The following is a 16,992-nucleotide window of genomic DNA, read 5'->3' as shown; positions in this document are numbered from 1 at the left end:
CTAGCTACTCGCCTAGTCGTAAAGCAAGTTGGGTGGCCTAGAAAAAGGCGTTAAGATCGAACGCATGAGGCAACCCCGACGAGAATCGCGTAACAAACCGGGGAAAGTATAAGATAATCGAGAAACTTGTGATAATACATAGAATTGGGAAGAAGGCAACCCCTCGAAGAATTTAATCCGAAATAATTGATCGTGAAGGTAAATGTGTTAAGTGTATTTTTACGCAGATTTTGATGACAAAACGAAGACGAAATTTTGGACGAAATCTTATTCTAATAGTACGATGCGTAGGTACTATTAAAGCCCCGTGTTGTTGGCTTATACGCAGTTTATTAACGTATTATTACAGGCAGTGAGGCCTTTGTATTGGATAAAAATAGGAAACCTCTGCGTTAACAGTGTCAGCGTTAATTAACGGCTAATTGACGTGACGCTAAATGAAATATTGTAAGTAAAAAATAAGTTTCCGCGAGCTCCGCTCACTCCATAAGGCTCAGGCATAACGTAAAGCAACGTGTCGGACGGATCAATATTTCACCCTCTTGCATCCGCTATTACCTATTTACAAAGCTATACTAATTTTAGTTTGCCAGATCAGAGTATAAAAGTGTGTTCATTCGGTGAATCGATTGTGACGTTTCCCATCTTGAGTACACATATAAAGGAAAAAATTTACATCACGATTCAGATTCAATCTATACTCGCCCGACGGTTCTCTACGATGTATGCATGACCAGAATTGTATGCATCGTTTGTGTTTAGTTGAATTTAAATCATTGTAACCACATTTGGCACTTGCCGATTGCGTAATAGAATTCACATTATAATGATTAACATGTCTCGCACATCTAAATGAGAAAGATAGGATTCTATACCTGCAGCACGCGGGTGTAAAGGGAGTCCAGTTCTAACGTGACCGTCCGTAGATGCAGTAGTTATCTGAATTGCATTGTTTCATCGTCAATTTTCGTAATTGATGTAAAAAATTGTTATCACTTTGATACTTAGATGATTTTTACCAAGTCGTGTCATAAAAGAAGCTATAGTGATATATAATTATATACCTAGATATGTGTAATATAATTTTCATGCCGTACATGTCATCATAAACGAAAACTATCTAATCATCTGCTTCATCATTTAGTAAATATCTCGTGTTCAAATGATTTCTGGAAGAAAGTTTTCACATAGAAAATAAAGCCTTTTCATCTCGATTCGATTTAAAACCTTCGAAAATGGAACAGCCACTAATTCAATTGCGCTTACCGCTGCAACACATGTATTAGTCATTCACCCGAAGATGTTTTTTTTTACTTGAATTGATTGTAATGAAAGGAATCGAATACATCGCAGTGAACATTTTTTTGAAAATTTATGTAACATATACCTAACTCCGAAATGGAGAGTATTTGAAGCGATTTCTTGGAAAAATTATGAATTGCTCTAATCCTTATTAATTTGCGAAATCTTAAAACCAAATTTAAACATTTTCCAAAATTAATCAGGTTTCTCTAAAACACTCGAATTTTCTACATTTAGTTCAGGATGTTCTGGTTTTCTAATTTTTCAAAAGTAAGTCTGAAAAATTCGATAGATAAATATTCAGAATTTTCTAAGTTACATGAAAATATTTTCATCCACTAAAGAAAAAAAATGGATTTTGAGTTAATTATAATAATTAGTTTTCATGCTTTGCCCTAATGCTAATTCTCTCAACTTACAATTATACTTACTTTTTCCAGATGTGGGGAGAGAAGCACATGTCTTGCTCTCGTACGAGAACAATCACGTGGTTAAAAAATAGTTATAGGGTTCAGTTTAGTAACTCAAACCTTAACAAAGTCTGTGACGTTAGAAGTAATGCATTTAACTAGCTTGTTGGATTAATATGGTAAATAGTTTATTAACCCAGATTACAACCATGATAAATTCTATCATAATGCTGGAGAAATCAGGCGCTATGCTAAAATTCTACCTCCGCTATATGTACAAAGTTATGAAAACTGAATTGAACTTATTAAGTATAAAATGAAATATATTCTGATATAAACACGTATTTATACACGATATATAAATGTATAGGGTAGCTCTTCATCTTTAATACGCGTCTCTTCAAGTATTAAATGAAAATCAATTATTATACTGTAATAAGCACCTATGTATACTATACATAAACATAAGGGAAGAGAACTGAATGGACATAGATACATACCTATATGATGTGAAATAGAATAGCAGAGTTAAAGTACCTACTTAGAAATTTAAAGTAAAAAAGATCAAATTCAGAAACTAATCATGGCTATACCATATGATGAAAGCCTAATATGGCTAGTAGTAGTTGGATTCATCGTCGCATTTATATTGGCATTTGGAATTGGGGCAAATGATGTCGCAAACAGTTTTGGAACCAGTGTGGGTGCCGGTGTTCTGACAATAGTTCAAGCTTGCATTTTAGCTACAATATTTGAAATAGCCGGGGCTGTACTCATAGGATATAAGGTAAATGTGCAACATCTGTAAATTTTTCCTGTTACTAGAAGTGCTTTTATAGCCATCATTGCACATCAGTATATTTAATTATACTGCTAAAACTCTTTCGCCCTGATTTTAGGTATCTGATACAATGCGCAAAGGCATACTCGATGTGTCACTGTACGAGGGACATGAGAAAGAACTGATGCTCGGTGCACTTTCTAGTCTTGTTGGTTCAGGTATTTGGTTGATGATTGCAACTGCCTTGCGTCTTCCTATTTCTGGGACTCATTCGATTGTTGGCGCAACTGTTGGCTTTTCACTTGTATGCAGAGGCACTGCAGGGGTATGTTCTTCACAATGACAAGAAAAGTTTGAGATACTAAATGATAAATAATTGGCTTAATACAACTCATAAGTTAAACTAAGTAGGTGAAAGAAACTATATTATCTAATTACTAGTTCTGATGATTCTTGAAAAGTTAAGGTTCTCCATTTGAGTAATGCAAAGAAAATTCTACAGCAGTCTATTTAATATTTTTAGGTAAAATGGGTGGCTCTTGGAAGTATAGCAGCTTCTTGGTTTGCCAGTCCCGTACTAAGCGGCCTAGTGTCAGCTTCTATTTTTTTAACACTGAGAAAAACTGTTTTACAAGCTAGCAAACCCTTGGACCGAGGTCTCCGAATCCTCCCACTAGCTTATGGCCTAACCATTGCTACAAATGTACTCTCGGTTGCACACGATGGGCCAAAACGTAAGTTAAACACATGGTTTAGGTATGCAGAGGCATTTCACTTGAACTCAACCACAATTCACCAGTTGAAATCTTGTTATTCAGGAAGCTTGCCCAATGTATGTATAATATATAAACCTATATAACAAGTACGAACGGTTTTTTAGTGTTGAAGCTGGATAACATACCCTGGTGGGGTAGCATTATAGCCGCAGTAACTAGTGGTTTACTGTCCGCTTTTGTTGTATACACATTTGTAGTCCCATGGCAGAGAAAAAGAATATTACTGGCTAGCGATGGTGTTGGTGGTGCCACAGAGTTCGATGCGTGTGATAGAAAAGAAACAACTGCGCTGTCAGTCATTGCTCCAGCTCCTTCATCTAGTAAAAACTCTGAAGAAACACCAAAGCTTAGGGGCAACACAAGTGCGAGTCCATTATTATTAACTGTTGGGGCGGATGTGGAAGGTCCGAGTGTTGAGGCTGGAAGAGACGATGAAGAACCAGTAGAAGTATCAAAACTCTTCTCATTTCTCCAAGTATTAACTGCTGCATTTGGAAGTTTTGCTCATGGAGGAAATGATGTTAGCAATGCCATAGGACCTTTGATTGCATTGTGGGCAGTCTATGCTGACGGTTCTGTTCGTCAAGAAACAGAAACTCCTCTGCCTATTCTTCTCTATGGAGGACTAGGCATATCAGTTGGACTTTGGATATGGGGGAGAAAAGTTATTCGAACACTCGGCCAAGATTTAGCACGAATTACTCCAGCTAGTGGATTTACAATTGAGGTATGAGACAATTTTTTACTTACAAAACATGCCGCTGCATTATTAATGTCACTATGATTTATCTGCAAATGCATTCGATCCCAACAATCCATTTCTTCCAATTATTACGCTCTTATTTGCTGATAACTAACTATAACTATAACAGGTAGGTGCAGCACTAACAGTTCTGTTGGCAAGTAAGGCTGGTCTTCCAGTGTCAACGACGCATTGTAAAGTGGGTTCGATCGTGTGTGTCGGATGGGTATCACGTGGCGGTGGTGGTGTGTCCTGGGCGCTATTTCGTAACATTGCCTTTGCATGGTTAATCACTGTACCAGTTGCAGGATTATTATCTGCTGCCTGTATGGCTGTGTTTAGGCAAGTACTTACTGTCTGAGTCGAAGAATGAATTAGGTATAAATACAGCTTAGTAAAAGTGAAAGCCATCCAATACAGCTATTGTTATTAGGACATAAATAAAATGAAACTGAAATAAAGGTGAAATACTTTTTCTTCCGGTGGTCTTACAAGTTCTTACGAAGATACATGATTTACAAACAACCATAGTTTTTCGCTGTACTTAAAAATGTCTATTAGAAAGGCATTTACTTTGTAAAGTAACTGATGCTGGCTAGCAGTCTACATGTTCAATGAAATTTGTCACACTATTGATAAACACACAATAAAACAGAATCATACAACACAAACACAGTAAGTTGACGGCAATTTTTTTTCATCAATTAGTATTACTCAATATCTATATTTTTGAACAAAACCTTCCAGGAATCAGAGCATTACTTCAGAAATTCTCTAATATTTGCCAAAGGCAGAATAAGGTAAGTTATATCCATTGAATTCTACACAAAATAATTTCTAAAGGTAATAAACGTATTTTGGAAAACATATTCTATCAATGTATATGCAGCATTCCACACCAAATCAACCAGCGTTGGACCCTCACTGTTTTGGATTTTATTCAAAAATTTTCATGCTATTATGCCAACTCCAAAACAGTACACTGAATTTTTTCAGATTGTTTGAACTGAACTTGTTTTAGTCAAGATTTTATAAAACTGACATTTGTTTGGCTGTAATTTAAAAATCTATAAAAATTCTCAAATATCTTATGTCAGGTATCAAAATTTTTAAGCCTAGGCTCAGAGTATGCTAGCTTTCTTCTTTTTTCATTCTTATTCTTTCCAGTTTTTTTCGGAATATGGATTTAAAAAAATTTGATGGAATTCTCAGTTTTCTATTCATGGTTGCTCAAACATTTTTATATGTAACATCAGGTATTTGAGAATTTTTTAGGTTTTTCCGAAACAGTTAATAATTTACAATTTTTTCATCTAAAAACAGAAAATCACTTTGGAAAAGTATGAAAAAATTCTTAAAAATCCTGGGTTATATATGATAAAATGTTTGCACAGTAGCCCAAAAACGACTGATAATTGATTCTATTTTTTCTCAATTTTTCTTTAATTGTAAAAAAAAAAACTCAAAAAACCGAAGCCAAACATTTTTTAGACAAAAACAACAATGTTGAGGGTCCGAAATTGGTTGGCTGGCATTGAATGCACCATATACGAGTACATACTAATCAAAAAAATTATTTAATACATTTTTATCCCACAATTGTATTTCTAATGAATAACAGAAGACAGATTCCTCGTGCTTAGAATAGTACCAAGTCGTCCTATAATTTTAAGATATACACATTACAAAAATCAACTTAATCATTGCCACAAACTCTTGTTTTTCAAAGTTGTAACGATTCCTTCAACAAAAAAGATATCTAATATTTCGAGCAGAAATATTCGTTAGCTTACTTCCCTTATTTGATTATCATGTTGCGACCGACAACTTTCCCGTCATATTTCGAATGCAAAAACTGAATTTTTGTAATTCATCTTGATTCTGAAGAACTAACTAATCAATATGCAAACACGCCACTTTCTTATGGTGATACAAACACAGTCCTGTTGTTATAGAAACGAGTTCAGTTAGCTGTCAGACTTTCTCAAAAGTATGGTTTTCGTCACATCATATTCAATTATAATGATGCTTTTATAAAAATGTACTAGAGACTTCAGTTCTGAAATGGAGAGTCTACCCCTGGTCCCAGGGTACACTTTTCGTGACCCTACCGTAAGTTATATTACGCCGATGAATGCCCTTAGGCATAATGAATAGAAAATGTAAATGACGTGTCAACACTGACAGGAAACATTTTGTTCACTTTAGATCCAGGATTATAAATTAAAGCAAAAGTTCAGTTATTTCAATGGATTCCGTGTAGTACGTGACGGCAATATCGGTATAGGGCGGAGACTTATTGACACTGCCTCGAGTGCTTTTTCCGGTCATCCAGATCCTGTAGAGTATGTTGCAACTGAATTTTTCTGAAATTAGCTTTAAAGTACATTTATTAGCGGATTCAATATTATTAAGTGTTTGTTTAGATTTATCACTTGCTCTAATGTAGGTACGATCCTTCGTTGACTTATGGTCGAGTAAGAGAGTATGGGTATCCACAAGTTATACCAAATTATGTACTCTTTGCACAAAAATGCTTGAACTTCAAAGGTTTCTTTCGTCAAGGTGTATTTAATTCACCAAACGAGCATTTCCGGATAAGGCATGTCAACATAATCTACTTTTTGGAAGATGACACAATGTCAGTAATGGAGCGACCGGTTGATAATTCCGGATTACAACAAGGTCGACTTGTTAGACGAGGAAAAATATTGAAAAATACCAGAGGAGATGCATATACCTGGAAGGATCTAAATGTCGGCATAAACTTGAGTACGTGGCTAAAAATGTACATTGTTACTTTAATGTCGATCACAAAGGTAAAATTTTGCTTACATTATTTTGAAGAAAAACTCGTCCAATTATTCACGATACCGTGTAGTTATATATTTCCCATAATTATCAGTAAATAATCCGAAGCTCCAAGTGATTGCCTTCTTTGAGTTATGAACCACTAAAATGAAGAATGCTTCATGCACAGCAGCTTGAGTTCAAAGTGTGAGAGTACTTCGAATTTTTATTCAATACTTATGCCTTGATTTGATTCTATCGTTAATTAGGGGCCATCGGATGCTCCATCCGAAAGTTCCAAAACATGTTATTTAAAAATGAAGTAGAAAATGTCAGTATCGAATAATATCCTTCTATCGACAGTTATATAACTGATTTCGAATGAATTCTTTGTTGCATTGCATAAAAAAATATAAAACAATATTTATATCGAAATAGTTTCTCTAAAGTTTTTCATACACATCATATTGTAATGTTTGTACAAGTACAATGCTTGTTTATGCACACGCATACATATACTACACGACAGTGCCAATAACAATGTGCTAGAATGAAAATTATTTATTCTGATATGGATTTTTTTAATTGAATTTTCAGGTATATATGGTATAGTGTACCACACAGTCGACTGTGACACGTTCACCAGAGAATTTTTGTGCAGTCAAGGTATAGATGTTGGGGACAAAGAAGAAGCGCCGCCAGATCCATATACTCAATTGCGTCAATCTAAGAGCAAAGCCCCATCTCGTCTAACTCCTGTGTCAGACGATAGTCGAAGACGGTTCCTGGAATACGACACGATGGTTCTTAAATTTGAAGCAACCTGGAATAATGATTACTATCAGATCTTATACTTTCTTACTGATGACACAATAGCTATTCGTGAAATTCATCAATTGAATGATGGCAAAGATCCAACAACGATGCTTTTAAAGAGAACCAAAGTACCCAAAAACTGGAAAGGCATGCCATCGACATATCCATCAATTTATATGGAATGCGGCGATCCAGAAGTTACAGAATATTATACACCTACAGATCTCAGGATAGGTGACACTATATTTATTTTTGGACGAAGGTTTTTCCTCTTTGATTGTGATCCGTTCACAAGAAAATATTATTCCGGTATGCTTGGATTGGTTCAGCCTGAAAAAATTCAACCACCTACCGAAGAGCCAAAAACTTTACCTGAATATGTACCTCCTCCACATATCAAATTTGGTACTCCGGAGGACACATTAGCTGGATGTTTAAGCATGCTCCCTAAGTCACCTAAAAAGGATGTAATTCGTCAAATTTTCAACTTTCCTAAAAAACTTCGTTACTCAATGAAAATGGATGCTGTGCACCCCGAAGATGAGAATCGCGATTTTATTCTCGAGTACAATTTGAATGACGGTAGTATGCAGATATCAGAACCAGAAAAACGCAATTCAGGTCGTCGAGGTGGTACTTTTCTTAGTACAATGCTTGTTCCTAAGCCAGGCACAAATAGAGACAATCCGCTTTACTATACCCCCGAGGATTTTTACATTGGAGCCAAGATCAATTGTTTCAATCATCGATTCGTTATAAATGGAGCTGATTTATACGTATATCGTTATATTAAAGCAAATCCAGAGAAATTCTGTGAAGAGCTGCGAGATAATATGAGAAATTATTTTGTGCGTCAAGGACTTATTCAAGATGAAATAGATTCTACCTCCAAGAGAATCCAAGAGGAAGCTGATAGAAAGCGAGATTTGGATCCAACTATCGGAAGCCCATTCAAAGATGATTTTGATACAGCACCTTGCGTCAAACAGTTTGCGGAACAAGCTCTGCATAAATATGAAGGGGAACATGGAGAATATCGACCACCTACCCCACCTCCAGAAGAATTATGCCCTGGGTTGACAAAAGTTGAAGAACCTCTACCTCTTGAAAACTACTGTCCACTTCAGAAGCAAGAAAAATCTAAACAAGTTCTCACTCAAACTAAAAAACAACTTAAATGGGCTGACCAGGTAAAGTATAGCTCATTTATACTCTTGCAGCGGAATTCATGTAAACATCATCATGACTCGTACAGCTTTTAAGGGTGTTGCCTAGTTAGAAAGGACAGGCGCTTCGGTGTCTTGCGCTCACCTGAATCATATCAAGATTAAATCAAAGATAATGTGTGTTATGGCATTAGTCAAATGTTAGAAGAAAAATTCCCCTTGTTTGTAAGATGAGGTAAATGTGAGGGAAATTTAACCATTTTTCCTGAGATATTGACATGAAATGGGCCAAAAAGACGGCAGATTTAACCTGCGACTTCTAATTAAAACAAAATTGACATTATCTTGGCAATTGAACAAATGAGAAGGTATACGAAGCATCGGGAAAGCCTAACGATGCGAGATCCAGGCAACATCCTTAACTTAAGTGATCTTAATTTGTACAACTATTATACTTCATTCATAGTTCTATGCAATAACATTTTTTTGTCAACATGGAAATTATTGTTTTACATGATAAAATAACATTAACATGTATTGTGATCATAGATTCATAGGGACAAGGGGGGACATCCAATAATCTCATGTCAGAAAGAGTTACCCGAGTGTAAGACCCACATTGCGCAAGAGTGTGTTCCACCACATTATTTTAAAGATCGTGATCGAAGGTTTGAGGTAAATATTTTTTATAAGTGGTTCATGTGATTGAGTATTTGGTATCATCAGTAAAAAGATGACATAAAATAATGGAATAAAGTTTTTGTTACCTCAATTTAGGTGGGTCAATTGATGTATGAGAAGGCTAGCAGTCCTGCGAAACCTGATATTCCACCATCTCAACCACTTTTCAACAGAGAGACAGGAGAGCGAACCATCACAATGCTTCATGACAAATGTAGAGGACCATACCCACCCGTATAAATCAGCTCTCTGTATATTTGCCGAACAAATGGATGATGTAGAATCAATCCCGAATGCAACGGAAATTATAAACTATCTTAAATACTTTTAATTATTCATTTCCCGCATCGATGAATGCTGTTCATATTTTTTATCAGTGATTTTATAATGAAGGACACTAAATATTTCACGTGTCAACAAAGTCTAAAGGCAATGACATTCTACTGATTGAAAATATTTCACTAGAAATACCTTAATAGGTAGTAATGAGTAGATAAGTTTTAATTGGAAAATTCTAGAATTGAGGATGGATGGTGCTTGTCGGCAAAAGCCAAAAATGAGAACCGATTATGTTAACAATAAGAATCATCTCTCATGAAATTCTTATCAAATAGTACAATCATAATCCATGTTACAATATAGTAACAGTAATATTATTTCATCTGCTTGTATAATAATATTGAATCATTTGCTGCGGTCCACGACTAATATTATATAATAGGTAATATATATAATTCGCAATAGATAATAGAATATTTTTAAAATAACCAGCTGACAATTAGTTGTTATTATCCATTGATTGGGCATGATTACATAGAAAACATAAAACCTCGTGGGAAGCCTCCACACAATATTTTTTTAAATCCATTTAAGAAGGGAGGGCTTTCTTTTTCAGTTGCAGGCACCAGATTATAATGTTCATTGCAGTTTGAAAAGATAATTCAAACCGGCACTTGCTTAAACTATCGTCCTTTCTTGATTTTGAACAAAAGTACATTCAAGCATTTTCATATACATATGTTAGTCCACATCGTCATAGTTTTTTATTTCTTACGTTTTTTTTTCTGTCAGTTCTGCGTTCTTTTTTCTTTTAAATTTGTACGTTTACACCATTCGCCCATTTACACGATATCCACAACACTTTATGCTTGTAAACATTTCCAAGTTTACCAACATCCGTTGAAATTGAATAATTTCATGCACAAGAATTGTTGTAACATAATCATTATGATGTTGAACCCAATGCTAATTACCGTACAGTTCAATCGTGTAATGAAAGGGGATAGCTTCAACGACGAGAGTCCAGTCACAGCAGTCAGAAGGCTTTCAAAGGTCCAGGGAAGAAGCAAAGGGGTAATTAATATTTTGATAATTAGTCGGAGCGTCCTTCTTTTATGGTGATTATTATTATTTTTATGTTTTTTTTGTAATCTTTGCTACTGGCGTGGTCCACCGCGGCCTCTTCCTCGGCCACCTTCACGTTCCTGAACATAAAGTTACCCCAAATTAATAAAATTTCTGATTACAATATAAATGTATTAAAATAAAGATAGCATTATTATATCGGTTCGTTGAATTTGAATCTAGAAATTAAACAATTGAAAGCTCAACTACATTTCAATTGAATAAAGAAAATGTTTTAATATTAAATGACCAGCAAAAATTGATAACTATTGAAAACGTTTGAACGAAAGCCATCCAATTAATGTGCACAGGAAATTCAAAATATAAGCAATATGATTTTTTAGCCAAATTGGGTGAAATATCTCTTTAATTAGTTTTATATAGTTTTTTTGGTATAGCAAAGAGCTAATGAAAGAACAAGTAACGCATAAATATAAGAAGTTTAGAAATACATAATTACATGGATTGCACCAAAACAACTCACCTTCCGTTGATGCTGATGTGGATGCTGTTGCGGATGTTGGTGTGGATGCTGGTGTTGTTGGTGCTGCTGGTGGTGCGGATGAGGAGGTTCACCGGAATGACCCCTACCCCTGTGATTGGGAGGAGGATGATGTTGTATGGGATTAGGCGGTGCCTTTCGTTGATCTTCTTCAGCCTGCCTTCGTTCATAGTGTCCAAAATCGTCAAAAATACTAGTAGAGTGGCGATAGGTGTGCAAAATACGTAAAACTTGTAACCCCCGTGCATGAGGTACCTCCTGAGCATCTCTTGAATTGGTTACAGGTTTATTTTCATTATTCTCCAAACGAATGTGTCGCAGCTGGACGTTAGGAACATCCTTAACATAAATCCAACGCACTCTAAATTGTCCTTTCCATTTATCTTGCGACCAAACAGAGCTGTTGCTTTGGTAATCAACCGAAGAAACCATTTGCGCCATACCGCAAAAATGTCCCGATCCATTAACAGAAAAAAACAGATATAACGGTGCGCCGTCCCTACTGGCATCCCTGTAAGCTTGGTCTAGTCTCTTGTTGCCATGCTCCGTACTGCACCAAATTTCGTACTTGATAGATCTATGAATATCATCCTCGGAATACGATTTAATGACAAAAAACCTTGCACCAGGAGCGGTCTGGTCAAATTCTGTAGGATTGTAATCATTCTTTACCTTCAACTCGTGTAGCACAGGGTGCGTCGGGGGTGGAGGAGCTTGTTGTTGCGGGATCTGCATTTGAGATGGAGGGGGTGAAGGTGGGGTTGTTGGTTGCTGAACCCAGGAGGGAAGTGGTCGTGGCCTTTGCCTTTGAACGGGAGGTGGAGGTGGCGGAACCGGAGGTTGTACTTGCGGTGGGGGAGGGGCCTTTGGTGGGGGGGCTGAAGTTTTACCTTCGCCCCAAGTCCCAATGTCCATATTATGTTTTCCAGGCACCATCGGAGGCGGTGGCATTCCTGCTTTCTTCTTCATACCCTGAGAAGCAGAAAGAGGTGGTACAGGTTTTGCAGGCTGGCTGGCAACGCTGGCCCATGTCATTTTCTTGGGTTCTTTTGACTCAGATTTGTTAGACTGCTGATTAGGTGGTAACTGCTGTTCTTGTCGTGATGGTTCACCTCCAATAGACAAACCTTGTACGCTTTGCTCTAGAGACTTCATTTCAGCACCGCCACTGGGCGTCGGGTAACTCTCATTACCTCTCGGTGCCTGATAATAGTCTTCGTACCGAGCTTTCCTTGGCGTACCCCAGGTGCTATAGTCTCCATTTCCATGGAAGTAATTGAACGTTGGCTGACCAAACGTGCTAAAACCTCCGCCGGCACTTGCCGAAAACATTCCGTCCATTCCGTACGAATCATGTCCCATTTGTCCTCCATATCCTGAGAGGAACGCAACAGGATCCGTTCCATTCGACCAAGTTCCATCTCCCGCGCCAAACGCCTGATAGGGAAATGATGTCCCGTAGTATGGCGTGTATGGGTCTCCCGTACCAATTGGGTAGCTCGAGTGATGCTGAACATTATTCCCGCCTCTCCATGAATCAAACCCTGCATCCTCCCCAGCCACATGCTCCGCTTGTTGCTGCTGCTGCTGGTGCTCTTTGGGACCATTGCTTACTGTCACATATACAGATTCCATGTTAACGAGACATCTACTGGTTTACTGCTGAAAGGCTAGATAATTTTTGATAATTCTTTGTGTTTAGTTGGACATCATGCATTAAACTTGTTTCAAACAAAATGATACACATACCATTTACCCATTTTTCTATTCCTTATACCATTCCCTAAATCTTCAGTAGTTAAAAAACTAAAGTTACTGACTGGAGTTGATGGCCGAAAATAGAAGTAATTTAATGCAGTTTGCGACCATAATAGCATTGCAAGTGTTAGTTGCTCATAGGATTCGACAAAATTGTAATCCTTGAGCTTCACTACATTACTTATTTTAACAATAGTCTGTCCAGTTGCTAATTTCAGCTTCACCAGTTGTGGAAATACTGTTATGAATTTCAAGCCTATGAAAATGGTGCAGGCTATGGACTTCGTAGGTGTGTTATCTTGCTACTAAAATTACAATAAATACAGAACTCCAATAACATAATCAGCGGTCTCGTAATTTTAAGTAAATATCAAATAAACAAGAATAGTGAAAATTCCCTCTGTTCGATGAACCGAAACCAATACATTTTCATGAATTAGGTCACATACATGAAGCTACATCTGTAAAAAAAACAAAAAACTGGACTGAAAAAAATAAAAATAAAAATAAAAAACTGTAACTCACTTGCTACCTTGCTTCGTGTACATACAATGGTTTAAAAGTGGCTTTGGGCATTAAAGCCGGAGACATGGTATTCAGTAATATGGAACACACAAATAAAACTGCAAGTTTTTTTCCATGACTTTTTAGGGAGGTAGGTGCTTCTATATTCTCATTTTTTGGAATACGTTTGTCTGTGAAGAAGCCAGATACGAAAGTTGAACAAGCATAATTGAATGATTGAATACCGGATGGATAATGGTGTGTTTACATAATTTTGGTGATAATGCTTGTGGGAACTAATGTGATTCCGAAGAATAGTCATTTGATATTAAATAACCTTTTGAAGTGTAACAGTGAAAAATGAGGATCCTCAAAACATTGTGTCTCATAGCTAAAGACAATGTGAATATTATAGAGTATAAATAAATTGAATCAGTTTTACATAACACTTGGAATTAGGTGGATATATTCTATAGTAACCAGACAATTCAAGTAGTGACTCAACAATTCTTGAAATGTGTATCATCTGATGAAGCTGATGCTAGCAGCCAAAATTAGCAACCAAATATGTTAAACTTTTTTGAAATAGAAAAATGCAGTTCTGTTTTATCCTCATAATTCTATAAAAATATTGGGGGTTCAAGGTATTTCACATAATCTTGATTTTTGGACTTCAGACTTATGCGAATGAACATTAGAACATTTAGTTGCAAATTCTGGCTGTTAGCTTTAGCCTTGTAATGATACGTCTCATATCGGAATATATGTATCTAATAAATTTCATTTTAATATGTTGTCTACATCTTGCACATAAGTAAAATACTAACTGAAAAAAAATTCACAATCATGTTATTGATTTTGCTCAAAATGACGTTACTTTATTAAAAATACGATTTCAAAATATCGAAGGTTGATACAAAGTAAACAATTTATTACTGTGAAAGATAACTTATAAATAATTAGAATTAAGAATATTAGTGAACTTTTTTCAATGTGATGTCAAAAAACAGATGTTGGTGCAGAAAAAAAATTGAGTATTATACACGGATGTTCTGAATTTTTTAAGTTTAATGAAAACATGTTTAAGGAGAAGAATGGAAATTGTTAAAATAGTACATGAAAAATGTAAGGATTGACTGGCTAAATACTTTTTATCAAACAGCTTCCAAATCTTCTATGCAACTATTTGGTTTGTGGAAAAACTGTCAGAAGCATACATAAAATACGTTTTGGAATAGTAAGAATATTGAATGAATTATCTAGAGGTAATAGTAAATCTCAAATCTAAATTACTACCTACAGAGGTTTGTACAACAAGACATTAGGCTTAAGCTAGCTGTCAAAATTGGCAACTGAACTTGACTCTTCACCAAAGGGTAAAGCTTTTACATTGTACGGCTCCTAGCATCCATATCGAAGCAGAATAATGGCATTAGTGGCATATCTCACAAGAAATAGTTGCAAAAATATTGGCATCCTCGGCCAAGTAAAAATACCTTTACTGAAGAATGATTCATACCTTATTGATTTAACTATAATAAAGTACATTACTTTTTTCAATTCAGATATGAAATGGAAAAAAATGAAAAAGTGAAAAAGTAATGGCAATATTGTAGCATCAATGGTACGTTAGAAGCTCTGACGTTGGGGCTCCTTAGTTCACAGGTATGGCTACTTGTTACTGTATCGCATCAGAACTTGTCAGCTAATCGCACCATTATTTTGAAAATTATATTAACTCCGGGTGGTTCTAACCATGTTGCATATAAATAGAAGCAAAGAATAGATGACAAGAATCAATATTGATTATGTGCGAAAAACAAGAATCATATCGAAGGGTTGACGTACATATTTTTAACCCAATATAGTAATATTACTAAAAAGCTAATTCTAGATCCAGTTTTATGAAAAATACCTTCTATTCAAGATTCGTGCACTGTTCTAAATGATTCACTGACGTGAAAAAATTTGATCTCCTGTGATGTGTTTGTTTTGATTTGTCATCAATCTCACTGTCGTTACAGTGTGATAAAGCATGTTATGATATAAAGCCTTATATGCACCTGTGATCAGTTTGTTGCCAAATTGGTATTTCCCTTACAGGATGATTCTTTACAGTGTTTTATCACTGTACGTAAGTAATATCAGGAAGTAATTACATGTGTAGGGTGTTCGTGAATAAGATAAAACTCTTACCCTGATTGTTGGATTGTCCTTTCATCCGCTGCATCCCGTAGCATGGAAAAATTCACAATATTTTAAGTCACTGGCTTCGACGTAAGGATTGATGAATGGCAAATAAGTTGGTACCGTGTCAACAGACTGACCTGATCTGAAACAGCCCCTGCCAATCCAGCTGACATAACCTGCTATACAATCTCTCTGTCCAAGGATATGGACCGAGTGTAATGTCAGGTTCAAAAAGGGGTAGCTTTTAACGTTTTCTAGACACTTAACAGTTTCTCGGCGACGGAACACAACACTTTAAACATACAATGATTACACTCGGCAACGGCAGTATAACCAGGGTGGGATTGATTTCACGACGAAAGTTTACGTTCACTGTTACCAGTGGTTGTTTTTTTACCTGAGGCCCTCCCGCACTGACCCGGAATGTTCAACAGCGAGAGAATCCCAGGAATTTTATATATTTTACACCGAGTTGATAGATTTATTGCAAATCCCTCTTCGTCGAACGATAATAACTGCGTGACGTCCACTGACCTCCCGTGTGCCGCCAGGGTTGCAAACTTCGATCATGCGATTCAATTTGTCTACGTGTTTTTTACTCACGAACTGCAGCTTCATTCACACAGTTCGAGCCGCTCAACAAGAAAGTCGTTTTCACGTCCCCACGTCCCTTATGTCACCCATTCCGTAGCGCTCTCTGCCACGAAATAGGTTTTCAGAACTAATTTTCGAGGTGCGTGTCGGTATGCGCATGACGGAAACCGACCAATCACTGATCACTATATAGACTGGATGGGTACCCTTCTACGTGACAGCGTAACATCCGACCCGAACGTTCGTATGTATAATTATCCTCATGTTCATGGATATCGCGTTTATGTTCAGTTACGATATAGTAGTCAAAATCAAACTAATTACAAACATTTACAGTCTCCGTATTAACGATTCAGTTATTTCATGGTATCACCGTAACGGTGCATTATTGCTATCAGAAAAGTATATTACGAACGATTGTATTTTTTATTTAATGACACGTGGTAAAAATGGACATTTGCAACGTCTAACTATTTAGCTTCTCGTTGGGTGTTTCTGCCCGAGTAAGACTGTTATTGGTTAAATATTGTGCATCAGGCACGTGAAGGAGAGAAGCGATGCTGCTGCTACGGTGTA

At 36.4% G+C, this 16,992-nt stretch overlaps 3 protein-coding genes across 8 annotated transcripts; 2 read left to right on the top strand and 1 right to left on the bottom strand.

The window, feature by feature from the left end:
* The first annotated feature begins 44 nt into the window (after positions 1 to 44).
* On the top strand, positions 45 to 4,488 carry LOC124301770 (sodium-dependent phosphate transporter 2). Of its 4 annotated transcripts, none has more exons than XM_046757168.1 (7): positions 45 to 198; positions 350 to 447; positions 1,743 to 2,499; positions 2,612 to 2,818; positions 3,017 to 3,227; positions 3,374 to 3,996; positions 4,142 to 4,488. In XM_046757168.1, the coding sequence occupies exons 3-7, from the start codon at positions 2,296 to 2,298 to the stop codon at positions 4,370 to 4,372; spliced, it is 1,476 nt and encodes a 491-aa protein (XP_046613124.1). In that variant the 5' UTR covers positions 45 to 198; positions 350 to 447; positions 1,743 to 2,295; the 3' UTR covers positions 4,373 to 4,488. The 4 variants fall into 4 exon arrangements, with proteins under 4 accessions (XP_046613124.1, XP_046613123.1, XP_046613126.1 ...); XM_046757170.1 differs by lacking the exon at positions 350 to 447 and having other exon boundaries at positions 46 to 198; positions 1,743 to 1,891; positions 2,319 to 2,499; XM_046757167.1 differs by lacking the exon at positions 350 to 447.
* Positions 4,489 to 4,762: 274 nt separating this feature from the next.
* Positions 4,763 to 10,443, top strand: LOC124301765 (EF-hand domain-containing protein 1-like). 2 transcript variants are annotated; one of them, XM_046757161.1, is made up of 7 exons: positions 4,763 to 4,811; positions 6,060 to 6,123; positions 6,220 to 6,356; positions 6,461 to 6,783; positions 7,399 to 8,807; positions 9,333 to 9,458; positions 9,561 to 10,443. In XM_046757161.1, exons 2-7 carry the CDS (start codon positions 6,076 to 6,078, stop codon positions 9,702 to 9,704), a joined length of 2,187 nt encoding a protein of 728 aa, XP_046613117.1. In that variant the 5' UTR covers positions 4,763 to 4,811; positions 6,060 to 6,075; the 3' UTR covers positions 9,705 to 10,443. The 2 variants fall into 2 exon arrangements, with proteins under 2 accessions (XP_046613117.1, XP_046613118.1); XM_046757162.1 differs by lacking the exon at positions 4,763 to 4,811 and having other exon boundaries at positions 5,987 to 6,123; positions 9,541 to 9,682.
* Positions 10,243 to 16,503, bottom strand: LOC124301767 (YTH domain-containing family protein 1). 2 transcript variants are annotated; one of them, XM_046757165.1, is made up of 4 exons: positions 15,960 to 16,503; positions 15,829 to 15,856; positions 11,353 to 12,983; positions 10,243 to 10,948 (listed from the first exon to the last, which is right to left on the bottom strand). In XM_046757165.1, the coding sequence occupies exons 1-4, from the start codon at positions 15,993 to 15,995 to the stop codon at positions 10,901 to 10,903; spliced, it is 1,743 nt and encodes a 580-aa protein (XP_046613121.1). In that variant the 5' UTR covers positions 15,996 to 16,503; the 3' UTR covers positions 10,243 to 10,900. The 2 variants fall into 2 exon arrangements, with proteins under 2 accessions (XP_046613121.1, XP_046613122.1); XM_046757166.1 differs by having other exon boundaries at positions 11,353 to 13,040; positions 15,829 to 16,503.
* Positions 16,504 to 16,992: the final 489 nt, after the last annotated feature.

Source organism: Neodiprion virginianus, chromosome 4, assembly GCF_021901495.1.
Source record: "Neodiprion virginianus isolate iyNeoVirg1 chromosome 4, iyNeoVirg1.1, whole genome shotgun sequence".
Lineage (NCBI taxonomy): Eukaryota > Metazoa > Arthropoda > Insecta > Hymenoptera > Diprionidae > Neodiprion > Neodiprion virginianus.
Note: the sequence above shows the minus strand (reverse complement) of the source record. Positions and strands in the feature narration are given on the sequence as shown.

Bases quoted from the DNA above. Each gene is read 5' to 3' on its own strand.
- LOC124301767 (XM_046757165.1), bottom strand. From the start codon at position 15,995: ATGTCAGCTGGATTGGCAGGGGCTGTTTCAGATCAG. The intron at 12,984-15,828 runs GTAAGAGTTTTA...TATATGTGACAG, and splicing joins AGGACAATCCAACAATCAGG to TAAGCAATGGTCCCAAAGAG. The intron at 10,949-11,352 runs GTGAGTTGTTTT...CTTTATGTTCAG, and splicing joins CACATCAGCATCAACGGAAG to GAACGTGAAGGTGGCCGAGG.
- LOC124301765 (XM_046757161.1), top strand. From the start codon at position 6,076: ATGGAGAGTCTACCCCTGGTCCCAGGGTACACTTTTCGTGACCCTACC. The intron at 6,124-6,219 runs GTAAGTTATATT...TGTTCACTTTAG, and splicing joins ACACTTTTCGTGACCCTACC to ATCCAGGATTATAAATTAAA. The intron at 6,784-7,398 runs GTACGTGGCTAA...TTGAATTTTCAG, and splicing joins AAATGTCGGCATAAACTTGA to GTATATATGGTATAGTGTAC.
- LOC124301770 (XM_046757167.1), top strand. From the start codon at position 2,296: ATGGCTATACCATATGATGAAAGCCTAATATGGCTAGTAGTAGTTGGA. The intron at 2,819-3,016 runs GTATGTTCTTCA...TAATATTTTTAG, and splicing joins TATGCAGAGGCACTGCAGGG to GTAAAATGGGTGGCTCTTGG. The intron at 3,228-3,373 runs GTAAGTTAAACA...ACGGTTTTTTAG, and splicing joins TGCACACGATGGGCCAAAAC to TGTTGAAGCTGGATAACATA.